This window comes from Phycodurus eques, chromosome 1 (assembly GCF_024500275.1).
Source record: "Phycodurus eques isolate BA_2022a chromosome 1, UOR_Pequ_1.1, whole genome shotgun sequence".
Taxonomy (NCBI): Eukaryota; Metazoa; Chordata; class Actinopteri; order Syngnathiformes; family Syngnathidae; genus Phycodurus; species Phycodurus eques.
In genome coordinates, this window is record NC_084525.1 from 30,082,043 (window position 1) to 30,103,966 (window position 21,924).

Below are 21,924 nucleotides of genomic sequence, written 5' to 3' on the forward strand. Positions count from 1 at the left end.
CCTCTCAATGTGGAGTAGCATCGGCTCTACTCTGAGCTCCTCCCGGATGACCGAGCTTCTCACCCTATCTCCAAGTGAGAGCCCGGAGACCCTGCGGAGGAAACTTATTTCGGCCGCTTGTATCTGGGACCTTGTTCTTTCGGTCATGACTCACAGCTCGTGACCATTGGTGAGGTTAGGAACGTAGATCGACTGGTAAATTGAGAGATTTGCCTTTTGGCTTAGCTCCTTCTTCACCACAACGGACCGATACAAAGTCCGCATCACTGCAGACGCTGCACTGATCCGCCTGTCGATCTCCCGTTAAATTCTTCCCTCACTCGTGAACAAGACCCCAACATACTTGAACTCCTCTACTTGGGGCAGGATCTCATCCCCGACCCGGAGAGGTCACTGCACCCTTTTCCGAATGAGGACCATGGTCTCAGATTTGGAGGTGGTGATTTTCATCCCAGCCGCTTCACACTCGGCTGGGAACCACTCCAGTGAGGGTTAGAGATCACAGCTTGATGAAGCCAACAAAACCACATCATCTGCAAAAACCAGAGATGCAATACTGAGGCCACCAAACCAGACCCCCTCTATGCCTCGGGTGCGCCTAGAAATTCTGTCCATTAAAGTCTTCCCGACGGACCCTCCTCTCCAGCACCCCTGAATAGACCTTACCAGAGAGGCTGAGGAGTGTGATCCCCCTTTAGTAGGTACACAACCTCCGTTTCCCCTTCTTTAAAGGGGGACCACCACCCCAGTGCCAATCCAGAGGCACTGTCCCCGATGTCCATGCGATGTTGCAGAGGCTTGTCAACCAGGACAGCCCCACAACATCCAGAGCCTTGCCATCGAGGAGCTTTTTAACCACCTCGGTGACCTCAACCCCAGAAATAGGAGAGCCCGCCTCAGAGACCCCAGACTCTGCTTCCTCATGGGAAGGCATGAAGAGGTCTAAGTATTCTCCCCACTGACTCACAATGTCCCGAGTCAAGGTCAGCAGCGCCCCATCGTCACTATACACAGTGTTGATGGTGCACTGCTTCCCCCGCCTGAGATGCCAGATGGTGGAACAGAATTTATTCTAAGCCGTCCGGAAGTCTTTCTCCATGGCCTCACCGAACTCCTCCCATGCCTGAGTTTTTGCTTCAGCGACCACCAAAGCTGCATTCCGCTTGGCCAGCCGGTACCCATCAGCTGCGTCAGGAGTCCCACAGGCCAAAAAAGCCCGATAGGACTCCTTCAGCTTGACAGCATCCCTCACTGTTGGTGTCCACCAACGGGTTCGTGGATTATCACCACGAGAGGCAGCGACCACTTTACGGCCACAGCCGAAGGCGGAGGGAGGCTAGCCTCTCGTCCACTGGGGTGAACCCCAACGTACAGGCGCCGAGCCGGGGGCAATAAATATACCCACACCTGCTCGGTGCCTCTTACTGTGGCAAACTCCAGAGTGGGAGAGAGTCCAACCCCTCTCAAGAGGACTGGTACCAGAGCCCAAGCCGTGTGTGGAGGTGAGCCCGACTATATCTAGTCGTAACTTCTCAACCTCACACACCAGCTCGGGCTCCTTCCCTGCCAGAGAGGTGACATTCTACGTCCCGAGAGCCAGCTTCCTGTAGCCGGGGATCGGATCGCCAAGGTCCCTGCGTTCGGCCACTGCCCAGCTCACACTGCACCGACCCCTATGGCCCCTCCCACAGGTCGTGAGCCCATGGGAAGGGGAACCCACGTTACCCTTTCGGGCTGTGCCCAGCCGGGCCCCGTGGGTGCAGGCCTGGCCACCAGGCGCTCGCCTTCGAGACCCACATCCAGGCCTGGCTCCAGTGGGTCAGGCCCTGGTGACCCGGGTCCAGGAAAGGGAAACCGAAATCCATATATATTGACCATCATAGGGGTATTTTATCCATGCTTTGTCTGGTCCCTCACCTGTTGTTTCATTGATTCGTAATTACCAGTATTTGGTTGATACAGTATGAAAGATTTACTGTATGCTTGATTGAAAATGGATTTTGTTTCCACAGAGGGGCAGCTGATGCATTTGCAAGATCTTGGTTTTCGGAAAGAGGACTGTAAAAAGGCACTTATCCTTTGTAAAGGCAAGTCTGACCTCTGAGATATTCACTAACGGCCATATTCTGCCATTTGTGTATAAGTCTCTATTTTACGCGCCTGGCTTGCCCTCAAGGTGCGCAGATTCTCCCGCAATGACTTCTGCCACACTCCCCATGTGTGTCCGGCTCATTTGCTCGTAATGGCGTGACTCATTGAAGTCTTCAGAGGGTAGAATACATTTTCCTGGGATATACGAATGCCATTGAAATCTACCAGGAAAATATTTCACCCTGTGAAAATCAACCTCCGAAGGGGATATGGAAGTTAATCATCGCCGCATTGCCGCCACGCTTCATTCATAAGCAATACTGTCCTCATGACTGCATGCATCGGTGTCAGTGATGTGCCGTCACTGGCATATTGCATGTTTTGATTTTTGACATTAGTGTGTTAAAAATCAAATCGTTAGTGTCTCACTAAAGAAACCAGAGGAGCTCAGTGTGCGGTAATGCACCTCAACGCAGCAAGGGGAGCTTTCCGGGTGTCTCTTTCATGTAGTATGGTGTCTGTTTTAACTGCCTCCAAACTTCAAGTGTCATATGATGCTTCAACTTCACAGATACACAATACTTACTGCAATCTCCAGAGTGTGGAAGAAGTAAGTAACTTCAGTCTACGGCACAATGCGCACACACACAGATTTGACAGTGAACGCCCACATTACATGGTTGCTCCACCCAGAGTGCGTAGCGCCTAAGAAGGTGCGTTTATGACTTACTTACAGTAGGGCAAAGAGGTATTTAGTCAGCCACCAATTGTGCAAGTTCTCCCGCTTAAAAAGATGAGAGTCCTGTAATTTTCATCATAGGTATACCTCACCTATGAGAGACAAAATGAGAAGAAAAAAAATCCAGAAAACCACATTGTTTGATTTTTCTCACCTCAATATACCCTTTGTTGGCAATGACAGAGGTCAAACATTTTCTGTAAGTCTTCACAAGGTTTTCACACACACTTATTGCGATTTTGGCCCCTTCCTCCTTGCAGATCTCCTCTAGAGCAGTGATGATGTGGGGTTGTTGCTGGTCAACACAGACTTTCAACTCCCTCCAAAGATTTTCTCTGGGGTTGAGATCTGAAGACTGGCTATGCCACTCCAGGACGTTGAAATGCTTTTTACGAAGCCACTTCTTCGTTGCCCGGGCGGTGTTTGGGATCAATGCTGAAAGACCAAGCCACGTTTCATCTTCAATGCCCTTGCTGATGGAAGATGGTTTTCACTCAACATCTCACGATACATGGCCCCATTCATTCTTTCTTTTACACACATCTGTCGTCCTGGTGCCTTTGCACAAAAACAGCCCCAAAGCATGATTTTTCCACCACCATGCTTCACAGTAGGTATGGTGTTCTTTGGATGCGGCTCAGCATTCTTTCTCCTCCAAACACAACAAGTTTAGTTTTGACCAAAAAGTTCTATTTTGGTTTGATCTGACCATATGACATTCTCCCAGTCTTCTTCTGGGTCATCCAAATGCTGTCTAGCAAACTTCAAACAGGCCTGGACATGTACTGTCTTAAGCAGGGAGACACATCTGGCACTGCAGGATCTGAGTCCCTGGCAGTCTCGTGTGTTACTGATGGTAGCCTTTGTTACTTTGGTCCCAGCTCTCTGCAGGTCATTCACTCGGTCCCCCCGTGTGGTTCTGGGATTTTTGCTCACAGTTCTGACCCCACCGGGTGAGATCTTGGGCAGAGCGAGGTTATCACTGATTTTGTATGTCTTCCATTTTGTAGTAATTGCTCCCACAGTTGATTTCTTCACACCAAGCTGCTTACCGATTGCAGATTCAGTCTTCCCAGCCTGGTGCAGGTCTACAATTTTGTTTCTGTTGTCCTTTGACAGCTCTTTGGTCTTGGCCATAGTGGAGTTTGGAGTGTGACTGTTTGAGGTTGTGGACAGGTGTCTTTTATACTGATGAGTTCAAACAGAAGCCATTAATACAGGTAACGAGTGGAGGACACGGGAGCCTCTTAAAGAAGAAGTTACACGTGTAACGGACATGCTCTCGCCCGATGGGACTGTGACCCCAAAACTCCAGACCAAGCGGCATCGCTATCGCCGCTCCCCACGCCAAGGTAGACGACCACGGAGATGCGAGATTCAACTTCGCACACAGACGCGAAGTGATTTACAAGCCAGGAGCATCAAAGCTGAGACACAGACATCTTGTTTCGCACCAGAACACTAAATTAATTAACTTCCCACCACCAGCCAGTCTGAAGAGGCTCACAAACAAAGACTTCTCCTTCCTGCTGTTTTCTGTGACACCTGCCCATCTGGGCTGGGACAATGGATGGGGCACTAGCGGCACCCACAGGTGGCGGAAAGTCACTGCAAAACCCGGATTAACTAATCACAATCTTCACTGGATTTGAATGTGATCTAATATTTTAAGAACTTTACATGAACGCCACTAGTGACTATTTCTGCAAATTTTAATGTCTAAAAAAATCTGTTGTCAACTGAACCAGATGAAATATTTCAAATGCCACATTGCAAATATTAGTGTTCTCAACAATCACATACACTTGGAACATTCGTTACAGGGATTAAAGAGGATGGGGGCGTGACAGTGCAAAATTCTTAAATCCAGTAATTAATATTTTATTCCACTGGTTTTAAACCACAAATTATCCTAAAATCAAATGCGATTCTAGAGGCACATTCTACCTTCCATTTTGTCAAAAATGGAAGGCTGTAATGTCGCTCTCTGAAGTTCCTTTGTCCTGGGCTCTCGCTCGCTCTCTCACTCTCTTGTTGTTCAACATGCCGAAGGTCTGGCCCAGCCCGGGAGCCCCCACCTCTCACGACAGAGAGGCTGGGAGACACCGAACTTCCCTGCCGTGCTGCCAAGCGTGGACCGCATGAAGCACCTGCCACTTCCCCGAAGCTACCCTTTTGGGTGTGGGTCAGTTTACGGAAAAGGCTCCGTTGGGAAGTAATTGTGGCGCGAGTTTTTCCCTGACTGCGTGGCAAGCATTGCCACTGCCAGCGCGCCGGGCATCCTGCACCTGAAGTGCGTCTTTTCTTCTTTCCTTCCTTTTTCTCTAAACCATCCCTCGTGGTCGCTCTTGCCAGCTCTTGCCAACCCCCGGAAGGTCGACCTCCCTGCCTGAATTGGTCAACACACGTAAGTCAAATTTGTGGTCTACTAAAAGTACAGATTAGTGCATATTTGGGTTTAAACTAACGAGAACAGGAATCCCAGCTATACGCATTGTCATCCCATGCTCACTCCCAACCTCACATCACACATCAGTTTCCTTTGCCAATGTTTCTCTGTCCTTTGGTTGTTGTTTTTTTCTCTGTATTGTTTCCCTGTAGAGTCCCCATGTTAGATCTCATTAAATTTTCCTTAAATCTCACTACCTGCATTGTTGTGTGTGTTTGAGTTCGAGGAAAGAAACATCTGGCCGTCTAGAACTCTTATCTAATTAATGTAGCAACCTTCAAATTACGAGACTGGGGATAAAGGGTTTGTCGTCACTTTGTCCTGAAGTTTTATACATCTAAAAAGTGACGTGCCCCTTTACTCGATAAAATAGCTTGATTTATAACGCTGGGAGAATCTGCGCAGCCAGAGAAGCGCAGAGCTGCATGTGTTTTCTGACTCAAGTACACGGGAGCATATGCCCCTAACTGAGTTTCACTTTCATTTAGATTAAACCCATTTTGTGTCTCTTAGGTCGTCTGGATCAGGCTGCAATGTGGCTGCTGGAGAATGCTGAGAACATTGCAGGCCGGTCCAAAGAACGTTCCAGAACTGATTCTGGTTCTTTCAGTCAGGCTTCTGCGCTGTCTGGGATAGAAGTAAAGGCAGAGAGCATCTGCATTTGTTTCATAGATGACTGTTTGGACTGTGACATACCCCTTGCAGAGCTCACCTTCTCCAGTAAGTCTTATTTACTTAAAATATAAGATCGTTGAGTAGTGATTAGCACGTGCCTTGCAAGCATGTGGAGGTTGCAGGCTTTCCTCGTGCTTTCTTGGGTTTTGTGCAGGTACTTCGGCTTCCTCCCACATTCCAAAAACATGCATGTTAAGTTAATTGAAGACTCTATATCCTCCATAGGTGGGAATGTGAGTGTGGATGTTTTTTTTCTGTCTGTAGGTGCACTATGGTTGACTGGCAATCATTTCAGGCTGTACCCTGCCACTTGCCCAAAGGCAGCTCATATAATAGCCTCCTGCTCATCAACGAACGTATTGAGCACAATTGCCATAGAAAATTGATGAATAAATATTTTTGCACATTACACACTCACAACACTCAATGAATGTGAAAATAAGTTTGAAAAGCTAAGCAATTATTAAATGTCTTAAACCTTAATGGTTCAAGTCCCAATTGTGACCTGCGTATTGTTTGTTATTACAGGGCTGAATGTGTTGCAGCGTATTGGTTCCACCCAAGAAGGCAACGCTTGCTTTAGTCTTTCAGGAGACTACTACAACAGACAACTGTCGGGTAATTACAATGGACCTTTTGTGTCTATGATTTGAACTCATTGCCTGTTCAGTTGGGCTGCAAGATATAGTTTGAGCATCGTCATCACGATGTACATGTGCGCAATAGTCACATTGCAGGGTCCGCTGCGATGTTGGTGTGCTTAATATGCAGTGAATCAACTGTAATATTAAAGACCAGCAGAGGGACCTGTTTGGACATGCAAATAAGATTAGCGCCGACATTACAGTAAATTATAAACCTTCAAACAACGCAGAGCAGCCCAGACTGTTCTATACTTATCTGCTTGTATGATAACTATGGATGAGGACACGGAAAACAATGTCCACCACCTGTGTTTCCTGTATCGCTGTTCAGAATAAAACTAATGCGTGATGCAAAAGATTACATTTGGGCGGACAGGGAGGGGTGCTCTCCAGAGCTATGGGTACTCTGAAGAGAAAGAATTCAGGTGTACACAACAAAAAACTAAAATTTAGAAATATGAATGCATAATATGTTAAAACGTGTGTTTAAAATAACAGATTGATTGCAAAAAATGTAAGGGATGTGGTAATGACAATAGAGTATAACTGGGCATGAAACAAAATTATTACAACTTCATGTCTGGACAGTTACCTATTCAATACTACTGTGCATTTAAATACTGGTAGAGTTCACACAAATGACTGAGTTACCTTTTTGCAAGCTTTCTTTTCTACAGAAACTACTGTAAACTGCCCAAACAACAGAGGGGAAAAGAGAAATGTGTGCTCGTTTTCATGTCATGAGTATGTTATCCTGTATTTTTTGTATTTTCGCAATATATATCGCAGTTTTAAAAAAAAAAATAAAAAATAAAAAAAACTAATCACAATGTCATTGTTTTCCAATATCATGTAGCCCTACTGTTCAGACAACAACCATTCGAAATGCAATACTTTTTTGGATCAAATCTATTAACAGCATCCTGACAAGTTTGATGAATATTGTTAGACCTGGATATTATGTCCAAAAAAGGCACATATTACCTAAAGTTTTATAGACAACTTTCATACTTAACCTTTGTGTGTGTAAAGCTTCATGTATTAGCTGACAAAAAAGAACTTGTAATTGTGACGTAATTCTGTATGGACTGTTTATATGTGAACCGTGTACTGATTTTAAATTGTGTGTCGTGTGTGTGACAGGCTGGGAGCCATTTATCGAGCCCTGGCCTTGCTTCCTGTCCTGGCAGAAGCAAGAAGCGAGCCGATTGCATCCTCCCCGTCTCAAGATGGGTGTTCGAGCCAAGCAGCGACTTGATGTCAACATCACTTCCGTCCTATTGGGTGAGTCAAAGCAATATTTCACTGAGGTGTTTCAAACAGACCATTTGCACAGCTGAACGATGTTGAACGCTTTTCTATTTGGTTGAAACAGAGCAGTACAACACAACCAAGACCTCCTGGATAGCAGACTACTGTAACAAGGATGAATGTAGTAGTCAGTCTTCACCCACCTTGTCCTGGATAGGCTCCTCAGTTGACCCGCCCAGCTTTGGACAGAGTGAGTTACAACACAATTCATTAATTAAGAAAGAATGGATATGCTTTATGATCCAAAACACACAAGCTCATCTGTGAAGCATGGCGGATGTCATGACTTGGGCTTGCATGGCTGCTTCTGGAACGGGCTAACTCGTCTTAATTGATGATGGTAGCAGTGTACGAAATCCATTTTGTCTGGCAATTTACAGAAACATTTATCCTAACGAATTGGGAGAAGCTTTATCATCAATCACCGGACCTTCACCCAATAGAGCATGCATTTTACCTCCTGAAAAGGAGACTGATGGGAAAACCCCCAGAAACAAACAAAAATAAAGAGGCTGCACTAAAGGCCTGGAAAAGCATTTCAAATGAAGAATGCAACAGTCTCATGAAGTCAATGGGTCGCAGTCTTGATGCAGTTATTCCAAGTAAGGGTTATGCCACCAAATATTAAATGTTATTCACTTTAAGTTAATTTAATTATTATTATTTAATTTGTTAATTATGTCTGTTCCAATACTTTTGCTCACTTAAAAAGTGGGTGGCTTCAAACAAAACAGCATAAGCATAAGATGACTCTGGTGGTGTGGAGGAAGATTAAGAAGACAAAGGCAGAGCAGAGAACCATGTTGTTGAAACTAAGAAAGGACGAGTGTTGTGCGGTTTTTCGAGAAGAGGTGAGACAGTTGACAGGAGGAACTTCCAGAAGACTGGACCACGACAGCCAAGGTGATCAGAGAGACAGGCACGAGAGTACTTGGTGTATCTTCCGGTCAGAAAGGGGAGACGGAGATTTGGTGGTGGAATCTCAAAGTACAGGAAATCATACAAGAGGTTAGCTGAGAAGAAGTGGGACACTGAGAGGACTGAGGAGAGGAGACAAGAATTCATGGAGATGCGACATATGGCTAAGGTCGAGGTGGCCAAGGCCAAACGAGGCATACGATGACATGTATGTCAGGTTGGACACTATAGAAGGAGGAAAATATTAAAACAGGTTGGCCAGACAGAGGCATAGAGATGGGAAGGATGTGTAGCTGGTTAGGGTGGTTAAGGATAGAGATGTAAATCTTGACTGGTGCCAGTCGTGTGCTTGATAGATGGAAAGAATACTTTGAGGAGTTGATGAATGAGGAAAATGAGAGAGAAGGAAGAGGCAAGTGTGGTGGACCAGGAAGTAGCAATGATTAGTAAGGGGCAAGTTAGAAAGGCACTAAATAGGATGAAAAATGAAGACTAGCCGAAGTAAGACAGAATATATGTGCATGAATGAGTGAGGCTACAGGGAGAAGAGATAGCGAGGGTGGAGGACTTTAAATACTTGAGTTCAACAGTCCAGAGTAATGGTGAGTGTCGTAAGCAGGCTTTACACAATCAGGATTTTTGGGCCGATCACTGAGTTTAAAAAAACGATCACCGATCCGATCACAAGATGGAGCAATGTGTCTATTTAAATGACCTGTTCATTTAAATAGGCGCCTACCCCAGGTGACTCTGGGCGAGAGTCCAGAACTGGTCGCCAGCCATTCGCAGGGCACATATAAACAAACAACCATTCACACTCACATTTACACCTACAGACACAAAAAGTCTTCAATTAACCTACCATGCATGTATTTGGGAGGAAACTGAAGTACCTGGAGAAAACCCACGCAGACAAAGAGAGAACATTAAACAAACGTAAATATCAGACAAAGATAACCCAAGTAAACATAAATTGAAGTTTTCCAAACAGTGATTTCATTTGTTAAGGAAAAATAACTATTCAAAGCTACCTGACCCTGTGTCAAAAAGAAATGGCCTCGTAAACCTAATTACTGGTTGGGCCTCCCTCAGCAGCAACAACTGAAATCGATCATTATCTATAACCGCGATGAGTCTTTTACATCTCTTTGGGAATATTTTGTTCCATTCTTCCTTGTAGAATCAACAACAATGGAGGGTTTTCGAGCATGTACGGCCTTTTTAAGATCATGCCACTGTATCTTAATCGGATTCAAGTCCAGACTTTGACTAGGCCATTCCAAAACCTTAATTTTTTTTAAGCCATTCAGAAGTTGACTTGCTGGTGTATTTTGGGTCTTTGTCCTGCTGCAGAACCCAAGATCAGCTTGAGGTCACGAACTGATGGGCAAAACATACTCCATTAAGATTCTCTGGTAAAGAGCAGAATTGATGGTTCAGTCACTCACAGCAAGTCATCCTGGTCCTGAAGGAGCAATGCAGAGCAATGCAGACCATCACACTACCACCACCATATTTAACTGTTGGTATGATGTTCTTTTTCTGAAATGCTGTGTTACATTTATGCCAGATGTAATGAGACACATAACGTCCAAAACATGCAACTTTGGTCTCATCAGTCTATAGAATATTCTCCCAAATGTCTTGGAAATCATTCAGATGCTTTTCACCTTGTAACTCTGCTATGGATGCCATTTTTGCCCAAACTGTTACTGTTGACTCATTACCACTGCCCTTAACTGAGGCAAGGGAGTCCTGCAGTTCTTAAGAAGTTTTCCTAGGTTCCTTTGTGACCTCCTGGATGAGTGTTCGCTGTCCTTTTAGGGTAATTTTTGTAAACCGACCACTCCTGGGAAGGTTCACCACTGTTCCCCGTTTTCTCCATTTGAGGATAATGGCTCTCACCGTGGTTCGCTGGAATTTAGAAATTGCTGTGTAACCCTTTGCAGAGTAATAGTCAATTGCTTTATTTCTCGTCTATTCTTGAATTTCTTTGGATCGTAGCATTTTGTTTTAGCTTTTTTTTTGGGATCTTTTGGCCGATTTCATTTTGTCAAACAGGTTCTATTTAATTGATTTCTCAATTGAACAGGTCTGGAGGTAATCACGTTTGGGTGTGGTCAGTGAAAATGCAACAGAAAATGTGATTAGCCACAGTTAATTCATGATTTAAGAAGGGGGGCCATTACTTTTTCACACAGGGCCAGGTAGCTTTGACATTTTTTTTCTTAATCAGTAAAATCCCCATTTAAAAACAGCATTTTATGTCTACTTGGGTTATCTTTGTCTGATATTTAAATTTTTTTCTTTTGATGATTTAAACAAAGTGAGAAAATATGCAAAAATATAACAGTTTGAGAAGAGGGTCAATATTTTTTCATGGCACTGTTTGTCCATGTATTTTCAAGTGATCCAGTCTATAATATCACTGCGTTCATATTCACTGAGCACAGAAAACTACCCAGATGCATATGTGTCCCTTATTTTGTGGTCTGGTATCCTCATATTTACGTCATATTCAATGTTCTATACACCTGTAATGTACTACATTTAGATCTAATGCCTCGAATGTATCTTATTTGCATCATATTTAATGTTCCGTGCACTGCTAATGTAGCATGTTTACACCATAGTTAATGATCCGGCGCCCTGCAGTTTGACGGTGCCGGTGGCGGATGTTGTTAACCCGGGCCACGACCGACCCGGTATGGAATTCTTTGGATGAACGCTCATGTTTGTTTGGCAAAGCTTTAAGCCGGATGCCCTTCCTGACGCAACCCTCTGCATTTATCCGGGCTTGGGACCGTCTTACAGTTTGCATTGGCTTTTGCTCCCCATAGGGCTGCATTCAACTAGTGCATACAGCATAAAAATGTAAATTTTTTTGAAAATACGCTTTGTTTTTGTTCACTGGTCGCACACTGTAAATAAATTAGGTGTTGCTCCAAAGCTTCAAAAAAAAGAGAGAGAAAATGTTACTCTTTCCACAGATACATTGAAGGTATTCAGATAGTGTTGATTACATGCCACATGACTTATATAGCTAAGTGTTAATTGTTACTTAGTTTAAAGTTGAGCAAACGATTCATGTTTTACAGTGTGGAGCGTGAGACCCGGTACGGTGAAGGTTTATAATTTCCACAGAAAGTCGGAATTTATAAAACTCGTGACACGTAAGGCCACAGTTATGTGCTCCCAACGCTTCCCAGCCTTACAAACATACAACAAAACGTAATACATTCAGGTAGTATTTTACGTGAGAAGCATGAATGTCTTGCTTGTAATATTCTTCTGCCTTGCCAAGTTTTATATCAGACTTCAGGAAGGGGGAGTGATTAAAAAGTAGAGGGGACGGATCGATGACGTTATTAAATCTGAGTGGGTACCACAGTACTATCTGCGCCGTTGTCGGTGACACCTCCTCACCCAGCGACAGAGGGTCCTCCGCCATTCGAGGCTTGCTCTCAGCCTTGGAGAGGGGGCGGCGCACACGCAGCCGTTATGGCCGTTGGCTGTTCATAATAGCGCACCGCCCTCTCTCTTCTGAACAGGAGAGCGAGTGGAGGAGATTGACTAAAGCAGTGAAAAATACGGTGACTTTCAACCACTATGTTTTCTATAGTTAGACTGTGTTAGAGGGAGTATTAAAACAGGCACTCATGCAAGTGCAACCAGATCAAATTTTTATTCGTGCACACTGAAAAAAGAGTTGCATAGGCGACCATTTTAGTCGCAGTTTCGAGCTATGACCCTGCTTCTCAACCCAAAGTCAGCTGGGATGGGCCCCAGCTCACCAGGGACCCCAATGAAGACAGACAAGATGGATGGATGGATAGATATCCAGATGTTTTTCTTGTTATTGTTTTAACTGTCTGTCTTTCCTCAGGTGCTCCCATGTCCTACCTTAGAACTCAGAGCACAGCCAGCTTGACCAATTTCGATCAGCAAACAGACTCCAAAGGTACATTTGAGAGTTGAGTGATCCTGATCCCCTCTTGCAACAACACACTCAGTTTCAGTTCATTCTATACAAATTAGCCTATCTTCATTAGTTTTCCAGAAAGGGTACCAGGTTCCCTAAATTACCAAAAGTATATGCTCACCTGTCTTGACTCAGATATTTTTCAGTCTATTTTTATATATATATATATATATATATATATATATATATATATATATATATAAAATAGACATTTATATTTATATATATATATTTTATATAATATTTTTGTCAATGTCTTTGTCCCCAAAGTGTTCTGTAAATTGTAAATTAGTTGTACTAGAGCGGCTCCAACTACCGGAGACAAATTCCTTGTGTGTTTTGGACATACTTGGCAAATTAAGATGATTCTGATTCTGATATATGAACAATCTTTCCAGAAATGCATTTATAAGGTTACACACTGATGTTGGATGAGAAGGCCTGGCTCCTTCTCCGCTCTAACTCATCCAAAAGTGTTCTATAGAGATGAGGTCAGGATTGTTCAGGCCAGTCAAGTTCATCCACATCAAACTCTTATGTGTCTTTATGAACCTTGATTTGTCCACTGATGCACAGTCATGTTGAAGCAGGAAGGTGCCAACTCCAAACTGTTCCCACAAAATTTTAAATGTCCAAAATATTAGCCCCTGAGGTCCAGTGAAATGAACTATGAATGCTTCAGCATACCAAGAGATTTTGGACGGTCAAACAGTTTGGGGATTACCCCTTCCTGTTCCAACATGTATGTGCACCGGTGCACAATGCAAGGTCCATAAAGGCATAGGTGAGAGAATTTGGTATGGATGAACTTGACTGGCCTGCACAAAGTACTGCTCTCAACACGATAGAACCCCTTTGGGTTGATTTCTAGTTGACTGTGAGCCAGGCCTTCTCGTCCATCATCAGTGTGTGACCTCACAAATATGCTCCTGGAAGAATGGGCAACAATTTCCATAAACTCACTCCTAAACGTGGTTCAAAGCCTTCCCACAAGAGTTGAAGCTGCTACAACTGCAAAAGGTAGACCAAGAGTTGAAGCTGCTACAACTGCAAAAGGTAGACCAACATCATATTAAACCATATGGATTTAGAATGGGATATCACTGAAAATCATATGTGAGTCAAGGCAGGTGAGCGAATATGGCAATATAGTGTATATTGTATTCCAAGGTAATACATACACTACTATATTGCCAAAAGTATTCGCTCACCTGCCTTGACTCACATATGATCTGAAGTGACATCCACTTCTTCATCAAAAGGGTTTAATATGACAACAGCGTCAACTCTTCTGAGAAGGCTGTACACAACCTTTAGGAGCGTGTTTATGAGAATTTTTGGCCATTCTTCCAGAAGCGCATTTGTGAGGTTACACAGTGATGTTGAACGAGGTGGCTTGGCTCTCAGTATCATGTCATCAACCCGTAGTTATGCTAGTAATCGCAGCATACACCAGTCTGCTAACCTGTTTTTCGGGTTTGGTCACGACATTACGCATATAGCGGAAAATCACAGACCCCTTTTTTTTTTTTTTTTAACCATTTACAACAGGTGTTAAGCTTTCTAAGAAGAGGCAGCCATTTGTGCCATATGCTCTGCGCAACAATACTGGCTGTACCATGTGGTTTGCCACTCTGACTACAACACCCACAAGGTTGGTGCAACTATTCCCATGCACGTTATACATTGGCATAGTATAATGATGCAGTTCTCAAGAGTTTCATCTTAGATAAGCAGTTTGACAAAGTACAGTATGTATTTAACTTTTACAAATTCCAGAGATTTACTGCAAAGAAACTTGATTTGTTTGGCCAATGGACTAGCAAGCAGGTTGATGGCCACGTCGTCTGTTGCTTGAAGTTTACTATTTACTACTTGAAAAATAGGAATAGAAATTCTGGCAATGAACCACTACACTTTTCATGACTGTTTTACTCTCTTTGGAGGCTTTCATTTGAGTTCCAGTATGTCCCAGGACTGCCATTGATGGAAGACCTTTTACTAACTTCCCTTCAGCAGCTAAAGTTCTTGAAATTTTCTTTCAGAGTGGCACTTTCTCACAGCAGTAGTGCAGACTCTATTGGAGACATCCACGGTCCAAGCAATGATGATAGCCACAATGTCAGTCAGTGGAGAGAGGTGTTTCCTGGGGAGGAGATTCCGTTTGAGTTTGAAGCACGAGAGAAACTTCGCCATAGGTATATTTCTTAAACTACCAATACATATTACTGAAAAATGTAGCATAATGTTACAATTGTCTCAAGTTGTCACAAATACTTCTGTATCAACATATACTCAAGCAAAATGTGCCAGTGACAGACAGTCGCTCAAATATTGTAATAAAGAACAATCATAAGCAAAATAGTCTCTAATTTCAACATAAGCATACGACAACCCCAATTCCAATGAAGTTGGGACGTTGTGTTAAACATAAATAAAAACGGAATACAGTGATTTGCAGATCATGTTCAACCTATATTTAATCGAATACACTACAAAGACAATATATTTAATTCTCAAACTGTTAAACTTGATTGTTTTTAGCAAATAATCATTAACTTAGAATTTTATGGCTGCAACACGTTCCAAAAAAGCTGGGACAGGCTCATGTTTACCACTGTGTTACATCACCTTTTCTTTTAACAACATTCAATAAGCGTTTGGGAACTGAGGACACTAATTGTTGAAGCTTTGTAGGTGGATTTCTTTCCCATTCTTGCTTGATGTACAGCTTCAGCTGTTCAACAGTCCGGGATCTCCGTTGTCGTATTTTACGCTTCATAATGCGCCACACGTTTTCAATGGGAGACAGGTCTGGACTGAAGGCAGGCCAGTCTAGTACCCGCACTCTTTTACTACGAAGCCACGCTGTTGTAACACGTGCAGAATGTGGTTTGGCCTTGTCTTGCTGAAATAAGCAGGGGTGTCCATGAAAAAGACGTTGCTTTGATGGCAGTATATGTTTCCAAAACCTGTATGTACCTTTCAGCATCAATGGTGCCTTCACAGATGTGTGAAGTTACCCATGCCATTGGCACTAACACAGCCCCATACCATCACAGATGCTGGCTTTTGAACTTTGTGTCAATAACAATCCAGATGGTTCTTTTCCTCTTTGGCCCGGAGGACACGACGTCCACAATTTCCAAAAACAATTTGAAATGTGGACTCGTCGGCCCACAGAACAGTTTTCCACTTTGCATCAGTCCATTTCAGATGAGCTCGGGCCAAGAGAAGACTGCAGCGTTTCCGGGTGTTGTTGATAAATGGCTTTTGCTTTGCATATTAGAGTTTCACTTACGGATGTAGTGCCAAACCGTATTTACTGACATTGGTTTTTTGAAGTGTTCCTCAGCCCATGTGGTGATATCCTTTACACATTGATGTCAGATTTTAATGCAGTGCCACCTGAGGGATCGAAGGTCACGGGCATTCAAAGTCGGTTTTCGGCCTTGCCGCTTACATGCAGTGATTTCTCCAGATTCTCTGAAACTTTTGATGATATTATGGACCGTAGATGATGAAATCCCTAAATTCCTTGCAATTGTACGTTGAGGAACATTGTCCTTAAACTGTTTGACTATTTTTTACCCAATCATGGCACCCACCTGTTCCCAATTAGCCTGTTCACCTGTGGGATGTTCCAAACAGGTGTCTGATGAGCATTCCTCAACTTTCTCAGTCGTTTTTGCCACCTATCCCAGCTTTTTTGGAACGTGTTACAACGATAAAGGTTATTGATTATTTGATAAAAATCAATCAGTTTGAACATTAAATATCTTGTCTTTGTAGTGTTTTCAATTAAATATAGGTTGAACATGATTTGCAAATCATTGTATTCTGTTTTTATTTGGTTACCTGTGTGTTGTACTTGTTTTGTATAATTATTAATTTACAGATTGTTGTCATTATTTTCTTATGCAGGCACACTCATGAGCTGAAGCTACACCAGCTGCTTGTACGAGTGTGTGGATGGGAGCAAGTGAAGCCCGTGTCTGTGGACAAAGTGGGAATTTTCTTTCGTTATGCAGCTCCGGATAGGAACAATGCATCCAATATTGTAAGCAAACATGGTCTCAAAATCAAGTCTGTCTTGAAAATGTTTTAATTGGTAAATAATGCTATTCCTCCACAGGTTGGCAGTCCTATCAGCAGGACTAACATAATTCATCCGCATGTATATGTAAGTCCAATGTTCAGTCATTGAGAAAACTATAAAATACAGATTCACACACTGTCTAATTGTAATGCTAATCCCAATCATGACTACACTTACAGTACCAACAAGCTGCATAATTACATGAATAGAAATTGGCGCCTGGCATTGCTCTAACACTTTGATGCCCCCATTGCAAATACATAATGATTTGCTCTTGAGCTCGGCACCTAACTGCCCCAGCTACTTCCTGATGCTACTAATGTGTGAGCTTGTGGTCTTTACTGTGATAACTTAAAATCAGAAGAAAAACAAAACTATATGTACAGAACCTTTCCTAAAAAATTAGAATATCATGGAAAAGTTTATTTATTTCCATAATTCCATTAAAAAAGTTAAACTTTCATAGATTATAGATTCAGGGCCCACAATTTAAACAATTTCAAGTATTTGTTTATTTTTACAGAATGTGGGCTTCCAGCTCATAAAACCCACAAAATCAGGAATTAAAAAAAAAAATTAGAATACTGTGAAGAAATCACCATTTACTTCTCAGGTTTTGTAGAAAAAAATAGAGAAATTAGGGTCACATTAAATCAATCAAAATATAGTACTTTAAAACGATATGTTAATCTTCAATACTTACCTTTGCTTGAATCACTGCCTCGATGCGACGTGGCATTGAGGCAATCAGCCTGTGGGATTGCCTGGGAGTTATGGAAACCCAGATTTCCTTGATGCTTGCTGTCAGTTCTTTGTTCTTTTTGGGTCTGGTGCCCCTAATTTTCCTCTTGATAATACCCCACAGATTTTCAATGGGGTTTATATCCGGCGAGTTGGCTAGCCAGTCACTGTGATGGCATGGGCATCAAACCAGGTTTTGGTGTTTCTGGCGGTATGGGGAGGGTCCAGGTCCTGCTGGAAGATGAACTCTGGATCTCCATACATATCCTCAGCAGAAGGAATCATCAAGTCCCCTAAAACATTTTAGTAGACTGTTGTGGTGACCTTGGATTTAAGAAAACAGAGTTTACCAACACCTGCACTGGACATTGCACCCCGAATCATGAAGGACTGTGGATATTTCACACTGAACCTCAAGCAGCTTGGTTCTGTTCTTCACCAGTCTTCCTCCAAACCCTTGGACCTTGATTCAGAATCACAATCATCTTTTTTCCCCAATGAAAGGCACACTTTACTTTCATCGGAAAAGAGGACCAAGGACCACTGGCCAACAGTCCAGTCCAGTCCTTCTTCTTGGCCCAGTTGAGACGCTTCCTACGTTGGCTCAGGCTCAGAAGTGGCTTGACCCGAGGAACCCGATAGTTGCAGCCCATCTCCTGGATGCATCTGAATGTGGTGTTTTGTGAAGCTGTGACTCCCGTCTCATTCCACTCTGATAATCCGCTGAAGCCCATGGTCATCTATTTTGCTGGTGCATCTTCTCCTGCCATATTTTGTCCTTCCACTAGACTTTCCATTGATATGCTTGGACACAGCACTCTGTGAACAGCCAGCCTCCTTAGCTATGAACTTTTGTGGCTTACCCATCCTATGGAGGGTATCAATAATGATCTTCTGGCCAGTTGTCAAGTCTGCAGTCAGAATCAGAATCATCTTTATTTGCCAAGTATATCCAAAAAACACACAAGGAATTTGTCTCCGGTAGTTGGAGCCGCTCTAGTACGACAACAGGCAGTCAATTGACAGAGCTGTGGCGAAGGATGCCTCCTGAAGTCCACGATCATCTCTACAGTCTTGAGCGTGTTCAGCTCCAAGTTGTGTCGGCCGCACCACTGCTCCAGCCGCTCCATTTCCTGTCAATATGCAGACTCATCACTGTCCTTGATGAGGCCGATGACAGTGGTGTCATCTGCAAACTTCAGGAGTTTGACAGCTGGGTGCGTTGAGTCATCCCCATATTGAACCCAACTGAGACAATTGAACCAAACTGAAGCAATTTAATGACACTTGGGGAAACCTGTGTATTTGCTTTGAGTTTAGTAGATGATTAGTGTGTGACACTCAAGTTTATAACATTTATGGCCTGCAAAATTTGGGCTGATTTCTTCACAGTATTGTAATTTTTTAAATTCCTGATTTTGTGGGTTTTATGAGCTGGAAGCCCAAATGATGTAAAAATAAATAAATAAATAAATATTTCTGAATCTATAATCTATGAAAGTTTAACTTTTTTAATGGAATTATGGAAATAAACTTTTCCATAATATTAAAATTTTTTGGAAAGGGTCTGTATATGATATTTAAAAGGGTCTTTATCTTAATAATTATATAATATTGTTATTATATGTATTATATTATTACCAGTAACTAAACTTTGTGCTTCACGAACTGACCGCTGCTTTAGTTATTGTTTGTGATTAACATTGCTTGTACTGTATATTGTTATAATGAGCAATTATTATATGTATCTTTTTTATTCAAATTTTATGGCTATATGTGCCATAACTTGTAAAAATCTCTACTTTCACTCAGTTCTCAGCACTGCCTCCGGTCAGAGTGGTCTTCTCCATCACAATGGAGGGAAGCGCCAGGAAAGTTATAACTGTGCGCTCAGCCCTCATTTTGAAGAATCGCCTCGATGTTCCCATGGAGATCAGACTTGACAGCCCCTCGGCTCCTGACAGTACGCTACCGCTGCTCCATTTATATTATTTACTGTACGAATTGTTAATGTACACTTTATGCTGTATACGTATATATTGAGCATCACACAGAGAAGCAGTGAGAGATGTCAGAGTTACAGGGAGCGTAAATGATCCTGAGCTGTGACTGGTGGTGCCTTGCTCAAAGACACCTTAAACCCATTCACTGCCATTGACGGCTTTTGAAGTCAAACATCTATGTTAACTGGGAAGGCTGGCAGTGAATGAGTACTCAGGATGCAGACTCAGAGCTCTTCTTTTGTCTGCAGTGGGACTCGAACCGTGACCTTCTGTACTGAAGCACGTCCTTTATTTATTTACATACATGCAAATCAGTCGCTGACGTCATAGGCTGTTTTGTACTCCTTGAACACTGGCAGCTAGATCTATTCCACACATCCACACACAGATGTAATTGTGAATACTACTCCGCGGTGGACTAACATGGGAGCGCGTTGGCCTGAGGTTCCCGTTGTCACGGGGTTGACGATACCAGAAATTGCACTGCCACCGCTTCTACTGTTAAGAAGTAACGGTACTTGTACTCCGTTACAATGATCTAAATGTCGCTCATGACTTTTATTTACCAATTATTGCTTATTTATCAACTATTTCGTGCGCGAGACTACGACTTCCGCTTTGGGCGCTGTTTGAGCCAATCCAGTATAAGGGCTAAAATAAAGCAAAGCAAATGTATTTATATAGCGCATTTCATACACAAGGTAACTCAATCAGTGTTTACATGATTAATAGCATTTAAAAACAAAGAAAAAACATTTAAAACAGAGAAAAAAATAAAAATACAATTAAAACAGCATACAATGCAGGAAATATCATTTAAACGTGGAAATGCTCTAAAAAGCATGGGAAAAACCTGGACTTAAAAACATGCAGACTTGGGACTGGCGTCACTTCCGTTGGCAACTTATTCCATTTGTGTGCAGCATAATAGCTAATTGCTGCTTCACCATGTTTGCTTTGGACTCTGTGCTCCACTATTTGACCTGCGTCTGTCGATCTCAGAGCCCTACTGGGTTTATATTCCATTAGCATTTCTTTCATATATTCAGGATCTAAACCGTTTAGTGATTTATAGACCAGTATCAGAACTTTAAAATGTATTCTAAAGCTGACTGGGAGCCGGTGTAGAGACTTTAGAAATGGAGTAATATGGTCTGACCTCTTTGTTCTGGGGGGGAGTCCAGTCAGAAGACAATTACAATGGTCAAGTCTACTTGAGATAAAAGGATGGATGAGCTTCTCCTGGTCTGCTCTTACACATGCAAGCCTTCACTCTGAATATGTTCTTCAGATGGTAGAAGGCAGTTTTAGTAATTGATTTGATATGACTGTTGAAAGTCAGGTCTAAATCTATCAGAACACCAAGGTTTCGGAGGTTTTTAAAGAGAGTGACTCCAGGTATTTACTAACAGCAATCCTTTTTTCTTTATTGCAAAAAAACAATTATCTCAGTTTTGTTGTGCTTTAATTGAAGAAAATTTTGGCTCATCCAGTTATTTATCTGTTTTAGACAGTGACACAACACCTCAATTGAACTGTCGTCATCTGGAGACACTGCTAGATATAACTGTGTGTCACCTGCATAGCTATGATAGTCAAAATAAAAGTTCTGACGAATTTGATCCAAGGGTAGCATATACAGGCTGAACATGAGGGGTCCAAGAACTGACCCTGGAGGGACCCCATAGGTCATTGCCATTCGATGAGATTGAACACTTCCAGTGGTTACAAAATAACTCCTTTCCTCCAGGTAGGACCTAAAGACTGTCCCATTTAGTCCGACCCACGTTTCCAACCTGTTCAGCAGTATATTATGATCTACTGTATCAAAAGCCGCACTGAGGTCCAAGACCAGAATTGACACCTCTCCGGAGTCAGTATTCAACCTTATATAATTTAGCACTTTGATAAGAGCAGATTCTGTTCTGTGATGAGTTCGGAAACCTGAAAAAAACTCCATTTAATTTCAAGAAATTTCTGAGTTGATTAAAAATAACTTTCTCAACAATCTTGGCTATGAAAGGGAGATTTGGGATGGGTCTATAGCTTGTTAACATGGAAACGTCCAGCGTTCTATTTTTTAGCAGAGGCTTATTGGCAGCTTTAGGAGCTTTAAGAGCTTTAGGAAACTCGCCTGACTGAAGTGATTATTTGCTGCAAATCAGCTAGCACAGATTTTGCAATAGCTTTGAAAAAGTCAGATGGTATTGAGTCTCGTTGATGTGTTTCAGCTGCTGAACCGTTTTCTCTACAGTTTTTTTGGTCAACTGTA

At 42.6% G+C, this 21,924-nt stretch overlaps 1 protein-coding gene across 7 annotated transcripts in view; it reads left to right on the forward strand.

The window, feature by feature from the left end:
• The window catches only part of vps13d (vacuolar protein sorting 13 homolog D), a 116,219-nt gene that overhangs the window by 53,765 nt on the left and 40,530 nt on the right, over positions 1-21,924 (forward strand). For all 7 annotated transcript variants that reach the window (XM_061686772.1, XM_061686805.1, XM_061686775.1 and 4 more), the window contains 11 exons: positions 2,013-2,087; positions 5,793-5,999; positions 6,483-6,572; positions 7,742-7,882; positions 7,974-8,099; positions 12,714-12,788; positions 14,361-14,463; positions 14,855-15,007; positions 16,734-16,869; positions 16,945-16,992; positions 19,462-19,612. In XM_061686772.1, coding sequence (XP_061542756.1) covers positions 2,013-2,087; positions 5,793-5,999; positions 6,483-6,572; positions 7,742-7,882; positions 7,974-8,099; positions 12,714-12,788; positions 14,361-14,463; positions 14,855-15,007; positions 16,734-16,869; positions 16,945-16,992; positions 19,462-19,612 — 1,305 coding nt within the window. The remainder of the gene's footprint in view (positions 1-2,012; positions 2,088-5,792; positions 6,000-6,482; positions 6,573-7,741; positions 7,883-7,973; positions 8,100-12,713; positions 12,789-14,360; positions 14,464-14,854; positions 15,008-16,733; positions 16,870-16,944; positions 16,993-19,461; positions 19,613-21,924) is intronic.